This window comes from Cyprinodon tularosa, unplaced genomic scaffold (genome assembly GCF_016077235.1).
Source record: "Cyprinodon tularosa strain WSP-4 unplaced genomic scaffold, ASM1607723v1 ctg75, whole genome shotgun sequence".
NCBI lineage: Eukaryota > Metazoa > Chordata > Actinopteri > Cyprinodontiformes > Cyprinodontidae > Cyprinodon > Cyprinodon tularosa.
Window position 1 is genome coordinate 968,153 of NW_024039507.1, and position 18,254 is coordinate 986,406.

Sequence of the window (18,254 nt, forward strand, 5' to 3'; positions counted from 1 at the left end):
AGATGAATGGAAAGACTTTGTGAAGATCTTATAAATCTATTATCAAATATGCTCTACCCTTGTTGGACTCATAAAAATCTGCAACCAAATTCTTTTTTAGGTTTTTTTTTTAAGCAAATGTCGGAAAGTTCCAGGTGTATTAGTATATTTAAAGGCACCGCATGTTTTCTTTTTCTCTCCGACTCAGAGGTTTATACAGGACATCAACTGATCTACTTTGTTTGTCAAATTCTGATCCAGTGATTGTGTTCGAGTTCAATTTGTCCCACTTTAACTCTCTTCCCTTCATGCATTTTTAATTAAGAATTTTTATTGTTTCAAAAAAATTATTGATTAGCAGAATTTAGGAACTTTCTGCCTTCTCTCTTAGACAGAAATAGCGCCCTACATCCATGAGGAGTTGTCCCTATTAATGTGGCCTGAGGGGTGGAAGCTTTTCTGGGATGGGACTTTTTATCTTATTACTGGATGCTGTGTTTTGATCTTAGAAGAATAATGTTGGTCTTTAAAGCTTTCTACAGACACATTTTATTATAAGTAAAACTTTGAAGCTTGTTTTTTAACCTTACATATAACCGATGCTCAATAATATATTTATCTACTAATCTGAGGGTTTATTCCCTTCAAGGATCATTGCACATGCAAGCTTCAAATAATGTGGCCCAACAAGCCTTGTATGCAGAGATGTAATGAGGCTAGACTGCATATTGAAAAAGTGTTTAAATAACCATAACATGGTTATGAAGGGCATTAAAATATTTCAGTAAAGTAAGGACTGAACTGTTTTTCATTGCTTATATAACAGCTGCAGCCAAATACTACAAGCTATTCATTAAACTGTTTTGTTAGAGTTGAAATCACATTTCATTTTTTCCATCACTAAACAAAAACTAGCTAGACTCTATCTGTGTAATACCTAAAAAACAAAGACGGTGGAGCCTAATATTTCATTATGGATTGAAGCCATTTCCTTATCAACAATATATCCTGTTCCCAATGTTGTGTTGCACTCTAGCATAAATTATTGCCATGCTGATGCTCTGCAATGTTTTTTTTACATGAGGGTGTGTTGCATGGCTGTTTTCCTTCCCCTTGTTTCCTGACTGACAGCTGCAGTTCAGGAAACTCCTGTTAAAAAGAGACATACACATACATTTACACACAGGCAAGCTTACTCCCTGTTTTTACATTTACTCATAAGAAACATTTTAAATAAGATTTTTAACTTGAGATTTTGGCCATTATTGCCATTTTTTACATTGATTTCTTGTTTATCTTTATCCTTTTTTTGTTTTGTGCCTTTCATCAATGTCTTCAGTGCTTTTTTTTTGCTGGGTTTTATATACAATGCATGTTGTCATAGTTATACTTTATTTTAGCACATATTTTTAATGGTATTCAGTTGATAAAACCCAAGATTCAGTTCCTCAGAAAGTTGAAATATGATTAAAGACTTCTTAAAGAAATATTTAATAAAGAAAATTGTTGCAAATGTAAAAGCATTTTACTGTACTGTACAGGATTTGCACTCATTTTTGGCTGTGGCTCTTTGGGTCATAAATTACTCCATCAATGCTGTAGAGCATGGAAGATGTCAGCCTGTGGCTCTGCTGTGGTGTCAATGAAACCTACTTAGCTTTAATAGCGACTTACACTAAGCACTAAGTTGTTTTTCTTTGTTCATATTGACAATACTTTATAGTTCTGGGTGTGGCACAGGTCAGTTAAATGCCCTACATGGAAATGTGAAGGAAATCCAAATCCTTCTGAAAAATGTATTTAGCTTCTCTGTATAAAAATCGACCCCTTACAACAAGACTATTCCCATCAAACCAACGTTCTATAATTTCTCTTAAATTCAGAACTCTGCTTCATTACTTTTCTTTCTTCAGACAATAGTATTAGAAAACAGCTTTTTTCCTATTGATCAATGAGACTCTGCTCTCTGTGTTGAAGGTTTATTTATCGATTAATGAATATTAATTATTCCTTTTGATTTGGGTGAACTAATGTTCTGAAGAAAGCAGTAAGTACCTGTAGTTTAATTTATAAAGCTTACATACACTCAAAACAGGGCCTCAAACTTGGATATGCTGACTTCTGTGCAAACGTTATGATGTAAAAAAAAAAAAAAACTTGGCATGAAAAAGTTTAGTCTCAAATCTGACCCATTCATATTGGGTATGCAGATTTTAGAAAGGAGGGAACAATTTGCTACTCAGTTGGTGACTGTGGAGCCAGATTGCTTCATAATTTCTCAAATTTTTGTCCCTTCATATGAAACTCGTACGAGTTTTATCAGATCGGAAACTGCAGTTTGATAAATGCCAACACTGCTAAGCAGAGCTGTCACAGATGATAAAGACCAGCTTAAATTCAATATTTAAATCCGTACATATTTTAAAGTTTCCTTCTGATCAGATTCCTCTCCTTGTTGACCTATGGGGTCGGTCATACCACTGATCAATATAGAAATGGAATAAAGTGTGAGGAATTCACACTGATTCCTGTAAACATTTAAATACCGTTGAACCACTGTTGAGCCATGGATGCTGTGACTGCTGGTTAATTTGTACATGGAACTATTTGTTGGGATTACTGACGTTTCCTAACTGGTTCAAGGGCAGACCGAACTTACTAGAGCAGGGGTCTGCAACCTTTAAAATACAAAGAGCCATTCTTGCAACTAGTAGATCCACAAATATCACATAATCCTTTAATAAAAGACAACTTATCTTTGTTGAATATCTGTTATAGAGAATCCGTTATCATTTTAAACAACCAAAAATTGATTTTAATTTTTAGCTTTTAAAGGAGAAAAAAAATTAAACGTTTCAAAAAGACATAGCATGGATTTTCTTCAATAGGGTGTTGTTCTGTTATTTTTTTTAAAAACCCTATACATTTCCTAAGACTCGTATTTGTATTATACATTACTAGGTTCTTTATTTATTTTTAGGCCAATATTAAGAGCTTTTGTAGAGGTTCAAAAGAATCGCTTAATCTCCTTAGCCCCAGGTTGCAGACCCCTGCCCTAGAGAATTGCTTTTGGATTCATGTGATGAATAGGTCCACTATTAAAGAGACCAACCCACTGGACCCACACCATACCAGTTAATCAAAGGTGTTAAACAAGGTCAGTGAGCATAACTCTGATGTGAAAAAGTCTAGCTGGGTCAACCGCTCTAAATAAACTAAATTACGTGTAAATAAAAGATATCTTGCAATTCAGATTCAGATTGACTCTTTGGTTTACATAATACACATCAAAATATAAACAGGATCGTAACTCATATAATGGACGAAAACATGTAGGCTAAATTAAACAGGTACTTATAATGCCTAACCCTCCAGTGAAAAAAATCGGCCGGGTTAGCCTTAAAAATCACAATGTCAATTATGTTCCAAATTTTCATCGCTTCATTGTCGTCGCCCCTTTCTGTTATTCTAGCAGAAAAAACGCTGCTTCATTATGGGTACTCCTGGCACAGAGAGTCAAGCATAGTAAAGTCCCGTATGTTGCATTGTGATTGGTCAGGCCTGTTTACCAGAGTGAATTACGCTCTATGTAATTCAGCCTGGCTGGCCAGGCTACAGCTAAAGTGTCCTTTAGCCTCCAGGTGTAGGTGAACAGCTGAGTCCTGTCCGGAGGAGTTGACCCTCCTTTGTAGCAGTTACTTGGTCTCTCCAATGTACATGTATGTGCACTCTTCAATGCACTGAATGGCTTAAACCATGTTGCTGGTCTTGTTTCTAGGTGTCTTATCTTTTGGCTGAACACGTTTTTGTCTTGGGGTGTTTCATTTGAGGATAAGAACGTCCATATTCTGGCCAAAGAAGACAGATGGTTTGAGAGAGAGGTTAATGAAGCCATCTTTGTTAATCTCGAATAAACATCTCTCAACAGAGGAGGTGGTCTTAGACATAACTGGTAATCTACTTACAAAGCAATTTTAAGAGCAATACCCAGAAGATTCACCTCTCAGCTGCCCTCACTTGACACTTGAAATGTGACGGAAACCACTCAGACGATTGATCAGAAGCCCCCTAACAACCATTAACACCCCCGAGGTGAACTCCATGGCCCATCCAGTAGGAGGGATCAGAGCCAACCTTTTGTTTGTTTCCATCTAATTCCTTTGTTTCACCTACAGGATATTAATCTCAGTGCTACCATCAGAACGGAAGAATCCTCTTGGATGAGAGGATGTGAATTTCACATCCAGTTGCCTATATTGAGCTTTTCAAGCTTGAGCATGAACTGGATGCCTGAGAATCATCACAGACATGTTCATTATGGCTACAATGTTAGCAAATTTGGTTTGAAGTACACTAGTTTCTGTTTTCCAGTTTAATTTTTCATCAACATAAATACTCAGATATTTGTATTAAGTCACTCTTTCTAATATTAATTTTAATATCAATAAATTTTTTTATTTTACGATTACCAAATATAATACAATTTGTTTTGCTTGGATTAACTGAAAGTCTATTATTAATAGTAAACCTTGACTCGATTTTTGATCCATTTCTCAAAATGTGTTTGTAGCTGATTATGGTTTTTATCCATATTTATATGACCAGTAGAGACTCTGCGAACAGAGTACATAATAAATCTATTAGGCCCCAAGACAGAGCCCTGTTGAACACCATGTGTACGGACATTTCTCAGAGTCTATACCCTGCATTTACACGCAGTGATGTCTGTCCTTCATATAGCTTTTTAACCATGCAATCGCTGATCCTCTGATACAATTTTTTCCCATTTTCTTGGGGGTCAATGGTACTGAGATCTAAAAAACACCAGCTGTACATTCTTTTCTTGTCTATTGCTGTGGATATGCCACCTACAAATTCCATTATTGCCACTGACATGGAGCTTTTGGATCTGAAGCCATACTGTTGGTCACTAAGCAAATTTAATTTATCAATGAAATTGTCAAGTCTATTTACAAAAGCTTTCCTAAGGTTTTAGAAAATGTAAAATATATGAATGAATTATGGACAGAAATAATGTTTGATGTGGTTGAAAAATGGACAAGTCTTCATGCGGCAGTCAGTTTATTAAATTTGTTATCCCAGTCAGCGATAAGTGCAACGCTGCCTGGATGTCCTTGTTAATCTGATCAGACTCTGAAGGTGTCATTAATAATGCTTAATTTTATTTACTGTGGCTGCAAACCCTATTTATCTGACTCTCCACCTCACTTTCTAACCACCATTTTCTACATTATTAAACGTATTACACTTGCCATGGTAATCATTAAACAACATTGATCGTGTGGATCATTTAGATACACAATTATATTCATGCAAAATTTTGCATGGCTTTATGTGGGCTAAACATAGGTGGAGCTTCAGTTGCATTTGGTTTTGTGTATGAGTTTAGTTTTATAAATCAGGATTCCACTCCATATTCTATGAATGAGACCCTTTCCACCCTAAAGTGCCTGAGCATGACCCTAAGCTGCTCACTGCTCTCTTAAAGATAGTCTAAATGCAAAAGGTAAATTTGCTATGGAAGTTAATTATCCTTATTCTTATGCAATGTTCTAAATTCTTTTTTAAAAATTTACGAGGAATAACCTTTTCAATATATAATTCTGCAGTAAATCTGTGAGTTTCACTCTTACAATTGAGTTACTGAAAATAATTCCTGAATAATGTGCTTATTTAATCAATTTGCCCTTGACTGAGTTATTTCTTTATAGATATCTAGACAAAGGCCAGAGACGTGTGAATTGAGCAGCTAATTAATGATTTAAACCTATAAGCAGAAGTCAATATGTGCTTCACGGTTGATGCAGAATGAGATTTGATTAGTGAAGTAATGAAATGACCCAGTGTTGTGCTTATTTCTTTCTCTCTGATTCTGAAAATCAGAGCGAGTCCTTGTGACTGGGTTGAAAATGGAGCCCATCAGAAGGCTCCTCGTTGCTCCCCATTGTGTGTCCTCGTCTGCTGTGCCATTCTGCATCACTGGTGCAAAGAATTAGTTCGTTGTTCCTGCCTTTGAGCACCCTAGTTTCTTATCCTAGAATCTCATCCACCTGGCCCATTGACACAGCTACAGTGAAGCGATCCACCTACTCCCCCACACACTTCATGCATAGGTGTTTAAGTGTGTAGGTGGACAGAGTTTTATGATCATTTGATAATTTCTTTGTCATTTCATTTGTGTGTTTACTTATGCATTTTGCTTTCCTTTTAAATCCCAACCATTTGTCCTACATTTTTTGGTTTCATATTTTTTGGTGTGCACGTGTTTTATAGCCCTGGCAGCTGCAGGTCTGTCTGGAGTGCTTAGCACAGGCAACGCTCTGTGCTGGAGGCTGCGGCTCTACCTGCTGCTGAATTATGTGTCTGACCATGAAGTCACCTGTAGCTACCTGAGCTGACAACAAACAGATGGCTTAAGTTGTCACAACAAAATAATGTTGACTGAGTGGAGGAAAATGCAGGGTCAGCCTGCTTTTACTTGGTAAAGGTTAGAACATTCAACACCGCCGTCCTAGACTGCATCCAATGCAAATTGTATCTTAGGAAGAAAAATGCAAATATAAGCATGTATTTAGCTTCAATTCTTTGATCAATTTGTTTTCTACACCAATCTAGGGTTCAGTATATGTCAGTATATTGAATTTTCTACAGCTATAATTCCTCCTACTTTTTCTGCTGCTGCATCTTCTCTTCAATATTTGATGTTACCTTTTTCTGCATGGCTATATTAATATTTTATAACAATCTGAATTAATTTAACCATAGTTGTTCTGTATGTCAATTTCTACTGTTACAGACATAAATAGCCTCTGCTTGTTTACCCCAAAATGACCAACGTATATATATATATATATATATATATATATATATTTGGGGCTTCAGACAAACCCCTGTGGAATCTCACAAGTAATGTCTTCCAGGAAAAAGCCTCCACAAATGCACAGAAACCCTGTACGAACTATCATCCTGATAAGTTAATAGAAGGGAAAACATGCATGTGGAAAACATTGCCTGGGGCCTGAAATTTGTCGAGTCCGTTGACACAAACCCAAACTTTTTTTTTTTACCCATGTTGACATACAGTACCATGCATGGCAAAGTGCTCATACCCCTTAGATTTTGTGAAGTTAGAACCAAAAACCTCATTTAATGTTATAGACCATGTAGTTGTCCAAATATGAAAAGTGTAGTGTGCATTTGCTTTTGGTAAAGCATTCCCTCATGTAAAAACTGAGTGTAACACAACTGCACATCTACTTAGACATGGCTGTCCAACTAATTGACAGCAAGAGGCAAGAGGGGTGCAGCCAGGGGATTCTTGCTGATTTGAAGATGAGACGTTATGCTCAAAAAATTCTGTGAGCAATCAAGGGATATATCTATATTTTTGCAAGATGATGTGCTTGTAAATTTTACATTGAATAACTTAAATCTCGTATTGTGGAACAACTTGAGATCAAGGTGATTAGAGAAAGAAATTGACCTCATGGAGGGAAAGAAAAGTAGCAGTTAAATTAAAGTGATGTATTCAAATGATGACTTTGAGCCGAGGCTTACTGGAACGTTTCTGTCATTTCCATCAACATTTTATGTGTCTGAACAATCCGTTTTATATTTAAAAAAACAGAAATTTGGAGAAAAAAAAGATACAGACACAAGGTTTGTATGCCTTCATAATAATATAGAAAAAATGAGTCATGCTTTTGACCTTGAAATTGTGAACAACTGAGCTTTATATTCAGCACTTTTTTCTTTAAGACATGCATAAGTACATAACTGAGGGAATTCACAAATCCTAGTGTAACCTTAAGCTTCCTCAATACACAACTAACGCCCACTCTGGCCTAATCTTTTTGTCACCACTCCAGGCATGAGGACCTACCTCATCTCTGGAAGAAAAGTGGAGGCTCACTGTAACTGCACCCAGATGGGGGATGCTGATCCCCAGTGCCAGATGCCTGGTTTGCACATGCCTGATGCAGCCTGTACCCTTCCCTCAGACAAAACCAAGGTGAGTAAGTAACATTCTCTGAAATAACAGGAGATGTAGTTGAAGGTGTATTGTTTATAGCTGCACAGCTACACTGCCTGAGGAAGAGCATTGTGTGTAACTACAACCCCTTTTGCTGTATGTGGGTGTATCAGAAGCTTGCATAAACATTTTTTCAATTTTTTCATGCAGAGAGGTTGTCTTTGATTTGACTTTTTGCCCAATACTATCATGATGCCTCATATTTTTATTTATCTTGTAAGTACATTAATATAACCCTGTGGATCCTGTATCGTAGGAGTATATCACTTTTGCTGCCCCTACGAGGGTTTACCATTAAATTTATTTTACTCATACTCACTTTTGTTCCTGGCTAGTCAGAATTTTACTAAGAGACCACATTTTGTATAATAATGCTTTACAATTACAAAAAAGGTATTTGTTTTTAAAAATAATTACTTTTTAACCGGAAATCTCAATGCATCTTCCTTTATAAAAACAATGTATATTTGGGGATAAACTGTTCAAAGCTAGTTTTTGTAATGTAATACAAACCAAGCCAAAATAAATCTTTTCTAAAATGTTTTTATGCTTACTGTGGCCATCACCCCTTAAAGCAATATCAAGCTGAAACATTGTCTGTGAATAAATGTGCTGGTCATCATACTAATGCTTTAGACCTATGCAATAGATAAAATTCCAGCCATTGCTGCATTAATAGCATATGCATAATCACAACTGCTAATACAGTGGAAACAGTAGATTAATATGTATGTCTTCATGCAAATATTTATTAGGGATGCACGATATTGGGATTTTGGCCGATATCCGATATGCCGATATTTTAAAACTCATGTAGCCGATAACCGATATCGATACCGATGTTAAAGCTGGACAAAAATAAGTAGTCATTGAAAATAGCAATTTTGTTATCCATTTCTGACACTTTGAAAAATAATATAATCAAATATATTTTCATATGCTGATATCAAATCGATTTTTTAAAACGCGGTATCGATCTATTTTACTTTCAAAATCTCGTGAAATTTCATCGTTCTGTTACAAACTCTCGTGATATTTTGCAAATTCTTGTGAGATTTTGTCAGTAAAATAGATTGATACCGCGTCAGTATATCAATATATAAAAATCTGGCAAAATTTTGTGAATTTTCGGGGGATTTCGTAGCATAACGATGACATATAGCAATATTTCATTAGTAAAAGAGATTGATATGGTGTTTTTAAATGGCAATATATCAGCATATGAAGATATTGTGATATTTTAATGTATCAATATTTTTTCCCTCGTATTTAGAAGTTTTTAAGTCTGTAAAAAAAGAGGTTTTTGAGGAAGAAGTAGTATTTTTTTTTTTTTTTTTTTTTTTTTTTTTTTTTAGACTTTAGAAACTCAGAAGCTGATCAAATATCGGGTTAAATATCGGTAGGGTAGGATGTCCGATATTCAGTTTTAAGGCCGATACAGATAGGGGGCCGATTATATCGTGCATCCCTAATATTTATCTAACCATTTGGGTGCCTTATAATTCATATTGCCTTTTATTCACAGGTTTGCTGCAGATTTTATGCTGACAGTGAAATGAAGGGTGATGATGAGAAACATATGGGTTAATGACAGTCAGGATGGCCATTGTAGTTATTTAAAACTGTATCCCAGTTATTATATTTTTCTTTTTTTAAGTGCTTTAAATTTAAAGCACTGGGCTTCCTTTTCTCGCCTTTCTATTGGAAGATTTTTGACCAACACTGGCTTGCATTTGAACCGTTAATAAGTTCTTTCACCTAACCATGATGCTGCCACCAATTTGCTTTAATATGGGTATGGTGTTCTTTCAGTAATGTTTTTTTTTTTCTTAATCTCTTTTCCTCAGTAGAATATACTAAAAACAGAAAAGAAAAAAAGAAACCTTGGTGTTATCTGACCAGGATACCTTTACCCACACGATTTGAGAGACCTCAAGTGTTTATTTTCTGGAGAAAGGTGAAAAAAGCCAAAGTAAAAGTAAATGACTCTACTGCAGTTTTGATGCAGTGACAAATGGGCATATAGGATTTTCCTGGTTGGTCTTTGGTTCAGGGCATGGAGGTGTTATCCCCTCTGGTGGATTGTTCTGCGGCGCCACAGTCCCATTGCCTTCTTTCCCTCCTCCGTTCCAGCCAGGCTGATATGCTCACTGTACATTACATTAAAAAACTGTAGGCCCAGATTTGTTGCTCGCTAGCTCTATAAGTTGAGAGGTGCGGCAACCCTTTTAAACACTTCTGACTTGTAGCCCAGTAATGATGTTAAGATGCTGGATAATTATAAAATGATATATGCTGTAGTAGAAAAGAGCCTGTTTCTGCAAAGGTTGAGTTATCAACAATGTAGGCTTACATTTACAGTCGCTTTCCAAACCCCCTTTATTTTGTCATTGTTATTTTGGTTAGAAGTCAAAAAACTACATGTCTCTGTTAGATTGCCTTCTAGGCTATATGCTGATCAGTATGTGGGCCCTACGAGCTTTAAAACTATCACATTAACACTCTAACTATGTCCATATATAGTTTTATGCCCATATTTGAATTAAGTTGACATCTTTAGTTAAAAGTGAGTTAATTCTACACAACCTTTATTGTGCAAGTGCTTTATTTTCTGATTTTGTTTTATTATTATATAAACTATTATTCTGTTTAATGAATCATCCTCCACTTCTCAAGGAGAAAATCAGGTTTTATAAGCAATTTCCTTCAATGATACTTTTATACTTTAATGTTTTTACTTTTTCATTCTCAATACTGATATTTAATTGCTCAAAAATTATTATGTGCACTAATATATAATGACTGTTAACAGAGACAAGAAAATCGGGACAACAATGTATGAACAGTTACTCAAATAATATATACCTCTATGTATCATCAAATCAATATTGAAACATTTAAGTCAATTTTAAATTGAATTGTGGCCAATGAATTGAAATTGAATCAAATTGTGAGATTCCTTCTGCAGACGATTGCTTTGCTGTGATCAAGAGGATACAGGGGAAAGCCTTCCTAAATGATCAAGCTATGTTTAGGGTTATTCCAAGACACTTAATGATGGCAGATTGCAGCAGCTAAGGTTAAACATTAAATTTAAAGTGGCTGATATTTATTTCTCTGCTTTTGAAAGAGTCCTGTTTGGTTTTTAATCATGTTATAAAGTGTTTTGGTCACATGATTCACAAAAAATCTTATCTTCAGATGACAAAATATGAAATTAAACAAGGTTGTTTTTTTATATATATATTTCTGTATCCACTAAGTGTAGTAAGTAAACAAATTTCAAATAAAATGGACGTTAAGAGGCTAGGGAAATGGTTTCTTCAAGCTCATCTATTCTAGCCTTCCGTCTTCTCTGTAGCTTTTAATATGATAAGGGATCTTTGAAAAAGTCACGGGATTATATGTACGTGGTAAAATCTTTTTCAGCCAGGTGTGAAGGCATTTTGTTTGGAAGCTTGCTGGTACATGAGAGGACTCAGTGTCTTATCTCTCCCATTTGGCAGATTCCCATTACCTCACTCTAACGCTGTATCTCAGGTCAGCCTTGGCACATAGATCTACCATGCCTAGATCAGGCTCATGGAAAGAGGCTGGAAGCCAGAAAAAAAAAAAAAACATCCCATAGCTCTTTAGTAATGATTCCAAACCTACATCTGTAAAGCAAGCATGTTTCATCCAGCGGGTGGCACATTTTGTAGCACTGTTGTTGAAAGTTCAAGGTTCGATTCCTAGCCTAGTTTCTTTCTGCAGTGACTTTGCATGTTTTACCTGTGCATGCATAGGTTTTTTTTAAATATTTTCCTCCTACAGGCCAAACATGACTCTTAGGTTTACTGGCATCTCTAAATTTTGTGTGTATGTGTGCATAGTTGTATGTCTCTACCCTGTGATAGACTGGCGACATCTGCAGGGTGTACCCTGCCTTTAGCACATAGACTGCTGGAGATACCACCCCACCATGACGCCTACTAGTGTTAGCATTTACATTAAGTTTTCCTATGACTCTGATACCCACATAAAGATGCTCCATTGCCTCTTTTCCTAAAAAAGTGGGTTCTAATGGAATCCCTTTTTTTTTAGGAATCCTTCCAAACCAGATGTGTTAAACTGTTATAAAAAAAAATGTCAGTAGCTTTTACGATTTTTTTTAACAGCACCATTTTACATGATTCATTCACTAAACCCACCATTTCCATGAGGACACAAGTGTTAAAAATATTAATCTTGTGCCTTTTCATTCTGCATCGTTTCTGTGTGGATGGCACCTTTGTTGCCTAATGTGTTAACAAAACTCTTGTGATCTCTTCTGCTAACCTTTTCAGTTTTACTTAACACACTTTACCAATGACCTCATCTTTGTGTCTCCAATCTCTGGACAGTCCCCCTGTCTGTCCTGTGGTGTGACCCTAACAGATGAGGATCAGGTTGTTGAAGAGGAAAAGGTACATAATGGCTGCCATGATGACAAACCCAATAACGGCAAGGTGAGAAAGTGAGCCATATATGCAAGCTTCTATAAAATAAAATTAGAATTTAAGCATTCCTGTGTGTTTGTACTTTGTATTGAAAGCTGCATAAAATATTGAGCCCAAGATTTAAACTCTTGCCTTTAAATAGATATGACTTTTTATGTCCCTTTTATGCCATTACATAAAACCTTCAAAAAGCAAAGCTGTGCTTCTGTCATTGGATTTTTAGACCTCTCTCTCTCTGACCTCCCCTTTCATTTAGGACTCTACAAATCTGAAGTGTTCCCCTGCGGTATCGGCTGGCCGCAGCCCCAAGACGGTGAATGGCCTGCTCAGTCCTCAGCTCGAGGCCTTGAATAACAGCCAGACCTCGCTGTGTGAGATGCTGCAGGAAAAAGAGAAGAAGACTTGGAGTGGAGGAGCCATGGGCATGGATCACTCTGCACTCATCCCGCTGAGATCCAAGAACTTCCGGGAAAGGAGTGATGCTCACTTTGTGGATGTCATCAAAGAGGATAGGTAATCATTACCCTATCTGTCCCTTTTATTTGAAAACTCCTGTTGCAGAGGGGTAGGAGTCGGTTCTCTATAGGACAATGGTCTTTGTAAAAGTGTTTAATCCACAGTGACTTCTCCCTACTTTTAAAATAAAGCCACTAACTTCAAGTTAAACTAGGTAGACAGACAGTGAAGCTTGATTTTGCATTTTTACAGAGAGTGAAAATGCTTTGCCAAGCTGTTCTTCTTTCCACAGCTTCATTAAGACTAAAGCTGTAGTGCACGATTAATAGTTATGCTAAAATATTTTCCCACCTGATCTGACTGATCCTCACAACTCCATAAAAGTTATGATTACCCTTATAGTCTCTTTTCCTATTAATGCTCTCTTTTCCTGGTGTATTGAAGGGAAGATTCACCCTCTCTTTTTATAGATGAGTGATTAAACAGCATTGTTCAAAGGTTTTATTATGTACCAGACATATCCATGGGTAAAATTTTATATTAGATCAGGTGTTTTATTGATTACTGCAACTTAAGATTTTATTAAGATTGTTATGGGTTTTTTTTCGGTAAATGATATTTCTTCTGAGTATTAGTCCGAGCATCAACAAACCAATTTCACTTTAATCATATTATTTTACCCAGCGTGCACTGTGGCTACGGCGCCAAGTACTGGGTTAGTACAACTAATTGGGCTTGTGGAAAATCACAATTATTGTAATAAAAATTATAGTTTCAAAACAAATAAATTTGTAAAGCATCTTATATTTCTAAATAGCATTTTGCATCATATATTTCCTCAACAAAAAGAAGAACCTCTCTCCAGTCTGTCCCATAGTGTATTTGTCACTTTGATGAGCCCAGTGTAACTAAGTACTGAGTAAAGATACACTACAGGCCACACAGTACTTGTGGCACGTGCCTCTAAATGGATAGCGCCGCCCCTGATCTCACCTTTTAGCTGAAATGTGTCTCGAGCATTTAGTCAGTCTTCCCCATTGGCTAATGCTGCTTGTGAAGTTTGAGCTTCTCTTCCTTCTAGTAAAGAGTACTGCTGTGATTAATCACCTCTGATCCCATTCATTGGAGCCCTTTTGGAGTAGGTAAACCTCAGATCGCTTTAGACGATCATCTGAATCGCCTAAAGCATGCGCTGCAAAAAATGTAAATCTAAATAAGAAATGTTTTCTTAAAATAAGGAGGTAATTGAGACAGTATGCCAATGGAACGAGACAATTTACATTTAAAAAAAGAAAAAAACAGTTGCATTTTCTTATTTCAGGGGTATAATATCTAATTTTATTTCAAGAGTTAAATTACTCATTCCATTTGCAAATCATCTTATTTACCTACTTAGATCAAGAGTATATACACTTGATTTAAGAAATGTTTACTTATTATTAGATCATTTTTGCAGTGTGAATGTACAGGAAGTAATTTGCTTCAAAGCTATGCATTTCTCTGGATGTAAATCTAAAAAAATATCAATAAATTAGCTAAAAGCGTCCATTTATGGAGGTCTGGTAGGATGGGGAATGTGGGTAGTCCCAGTTTGTGCCATAGCTGGAGAAGAATCCCGGTGTGCTGAATAGTAAAATTTAAAAGCGATTAGTAGTGTGCACTGTTGCATACAGGCCCACTTAAAGCACCGTTTATAACGTAACCCTACTGACCGACTCTACTTACTGCTCTGTAGATTTTAATTCAGGGGATCACAGTACAATTACTTTGAATACTCATAATTTCACCCACAATTTCAATATTTTTTCATTCAAACACAATCTCCATTAAAAATGAAATAACAATTTTTAGGTGTCTTTATGGCAAAATGTAAAACAATAAAAATGCTCATATTTTAGTCAGAATTGTACATATTTTTTTACCCTTCATATTTTCTTTTCCTTCATATTTTTTCTCTGTAACTCTAACAGTCTTATGAAGGACTATTTCTACAACCCTCCCTTACACAAGCTGAGCCTCACTTTCCTGGAGAGGAGCCTGGAGTCGGCCTACCGGAGCAGCTACCAGGAGGAGGTGTGTTTATATGATGTAATGCTCTTCATCTGCCTAAATTTGACTGAAAGTGAGAAATGCATTTAATTAATTTTGTGAGTGCTGTGTTCTTCAGCTGCAAAATGCTGTTTTTACCCTTTGTTTCTTTGTTTACAAGAATCTCCTGCTGATTCTAAAGTAGATAATTTTTTCATAATATGCTATAACCCTTTTTTGCTGTTTTTTAAGTTTTGGATGCTATTAGGTTACATTTGTGTGTGTTTACCTGTTGGAGTTTTTCCCTGCCAGAATCTGGTCTGACAAGCCTGTTAGCACCACATTATCACCAGACTGGTCAGACTGCGGCAAAGAGAAATGACTGCAGGACCTTGAAATTTGTTATGAGCTGGGCTATCACGCCCTCTACTGGTTTAGCTTTATAAGTGTGGTTATGATTGCATGAGTGCAGCTGTTTGTGTCAAATGTGGGAACCTTTGTTGATTATTCTGTATGAATTGTTTTTCCCTCACAGGTGGAGAACCAAGCAGCAGTTCAGACATTTGCCAGCCCGACTTTCAGTTCCTTCCTGGATATGCTGCTGTGCTGTTTGGTTGTTCTGGCGCTCTCTCTTGCCTGTTTCCTGAGACCTCTGGTTACCCATCAAAGTCCATCAACGCCAGCTCTCATTTTGACGTCTGTAGCCGCCCTGCTGGAGGCCGTTGCTCTGCTGTTTGCTATTCGGTGAGATACTAAATGCATATCTGAGGTCTTCAACCATGAGGCTGTGGGTTGCATTTGGATACTGAAAGGACAAATTAACAGATGCAGCGATATAAAGCTTTATACTTCCATTGATGTAAGACAATATTGATGCAGAAATATTCTGCAAATATTGGAGCTTACTTAATGAATTTATAAATGGTAAAACTGACTGAAGGAATGTGATTGCCTCTGTAGAATGTACAATGTGAAACTCCTTAGAACATCTAAGAAACATACAGAATGGTAAGGTAATTTGTTTTGAAGAATTAGTTATTAATATAAATGCAAGAAGGCATTTAAAGCACTTGCAACCTAGAAATTAATGTTTAAAAACAAAATCCTTAAAAAAAGTTCCTCCTTACACTTGATGGGAGGTCTTGCATGGAGGTCCCTTACCTCCCATGCAATAAGTCCACCCACTCATAATAATCTAGTCTCCCAAGGAATGCCGTTCTTAAATAGCATTATTATGTAACTTATGATAATGAGTTAGAAATAAAGAAAATTATTCTATTGATGCTGGTCTTGTGGCATATACATATACAAATAACCAATGCCTACAATACAAAAACGATCTAGTAATAAGTAAAAATTTCTTAAATAAAGTATATTTACCCTTAATTGATGATTTGCCAATTAAATTTGTATTTTTACTCTTAAAATAAGATAATTAGATATAATGCGCTTGTTATAAAACAATGCAGTTGCTTAGTCTTAATTAAAATGTCAGTTGTCTTGATCTATTGGCAAAGTGTCTCACCTCCTCAATTCAAGACAAAAATATTTTTATTCTAGTGAAACATGACTTATTTAGTTCATTGTTTTGCAGCGTATGTCTAGCAGTTTTTGGAGGAGAGGCTGGTTGTACTACTGTCACGCTTACAGTGCATCACTGGGCGACTGGAAGACAAACAGGATACACAAACAAGCTTACTGACTTTGAAATACTATTTATGAACCAATCACAGTTGTGTTTTTTCTGACTATGGGAGAAAATCAGAACATCTGGAAAACAGACTACACAGCAAATAGATGCTAACTCATGGCAAAACCCAGCACCCTGTTTTAGTGAGGCTCTTCTGCTAACAACTATGCCAACATGCATTCTGTATTCCAGCCATCAGTTATTTATCAGTTCTCTTTCCCTTTCTTTTCCCTCTTCAGGATGGCCTTCTATCTGGACAGTGTGCTGAGCTGCACTCGGGTGTTGATGAGGGCCGTCTCTGGCTGGATACTTCGCCACTTTGTCGGCGCTGTTCTAGTGTCACTGCCTGTCCTTGCAGTTTTCCCCCATTTCACCTGTGACATGTATAACTCAATCCAGGTAGAATTCAATTTTCCTAACTTTTTCATATCATTCTAAATTAAAGGTATAGAGGACAATCTTTTATTTCCAGGTGGATCATCTAAATAAGTGGTCCTCCTAATTAGCAATCATTCTGGTGATATGTTTACGTAAGGCCGTACTTTGTGCTCGTTCCCCGTTAGCTATCTTTTTCTGTGCATGCGCACTTTCATGCGTATATCTGTGGTGAGCTACATTTTCCGCCAGTCATGGCAGCTCACCTTTCTCTCTGCGGTTCTTTGAAAATGGCCATGGGTCGTAAGAGAAAAAGTGTCTGCGAAGTGTATGCTGTATGTGGATACAGTAAGCTTGTATGAGCTGTGAGAACAGCACATTTTAAACTGGGCATGCACAAGGAGAAATGGGCTTGTGCATGGTCTTGCAGCGCATTTTTTTCTTGATTAGGCTTGTGTGAAATATTTTCATTTTAAGATGACTTTGAGTAAAAATACAAAAGTTTACCAATAATACCAGCGTTTTTCAGGGCTGATATCCTGAAAAATTGTCACATGCTTAGTATTTAATTGAATAATTTAATTGAATAATTTGCATTGTTTATCTTGCCAGCACATATTAGTGCATCGGCTCATTAAAGTTTGACCAATCTGGTCCCTTCAGACTGTGGTCGACTTTTTTTTTCTACCAATTAAAATTCAGCATCATTGGCACTCTGGACCTGGCACTCCCCACCGTCGCTGCAAGTGGATAAATGCATCATCTCATGAGCTCAATCTGATATTTTGCTTAGAAACAGGAGATGTGAATGTTGCCTCTGTATATAGAAGAAAGGGGAAAAAAATGAGAGAAAAAGCAAAAAAAAAGAAGACATGAGTACAGCAGAGAGGATTAAAAAAAAAAGTCACTCTTGTCCCAAGTCTTGTGTCTACCAGGCTTAAGCAACAGGTGGAGGACAATATGGTCCTCAGCTTTTAAACTGTAACCCTTTAAAGCTTAGGTATCACTGGATTCTGGTACCCAGCTCAAGCTTAATTGTATAACTAAAACTCTATATATACTAAGTAGTGCCTTTCAAAAGTATTTGCCCCCCTTGAACTTTTTTATCTTTTGCCCCCCTTTTTTTTATCAAATAAAAAACTGAAGAGTGGGGTATGCAAAATTAATCAGCCCCTTTATCTTCAGTGCAGCAAAC

The 18,254-nt window shown here is 36.5% G+C and overlaps 1 protein-coding gene across 1 annotated transcript in view; it reads left to right on the top strand.

The window, feature by feature from the left end:
- Positions 1-18,254, top strand: part of LOC119773188 (adenylate cyclase type 9-like) — a 55,207-nt gene that overhangs the window by 32,903 nt on the left and 4,050 nt on the right. The window contains exons 2-7 of the mRNA XM_038270066.1: positions 7,869-8,011; positions 12,415-12,519; positions 12,767-13,023; positions 14,937-15,054; positions 15,530-15,738; positions 16,924-17,083. Of these exons, the coding sequence (XP_038125994.1) occupies positions 7,869-8,011; positions 12,415-12,519; positions 12,767-13,023; positions 14,937-15,054; positions 15,530-15,738; positions 16,924-17,083 (992 nt within the window). The remainder of the gene's footprint in view (positions 1-7,868; positions 8,012-12,414; positions 12,520-12,766; positions 13,024-14,936; positions 15,055-15,529; positions 15,739-16,923; positions 17,084-18,254) is intronic.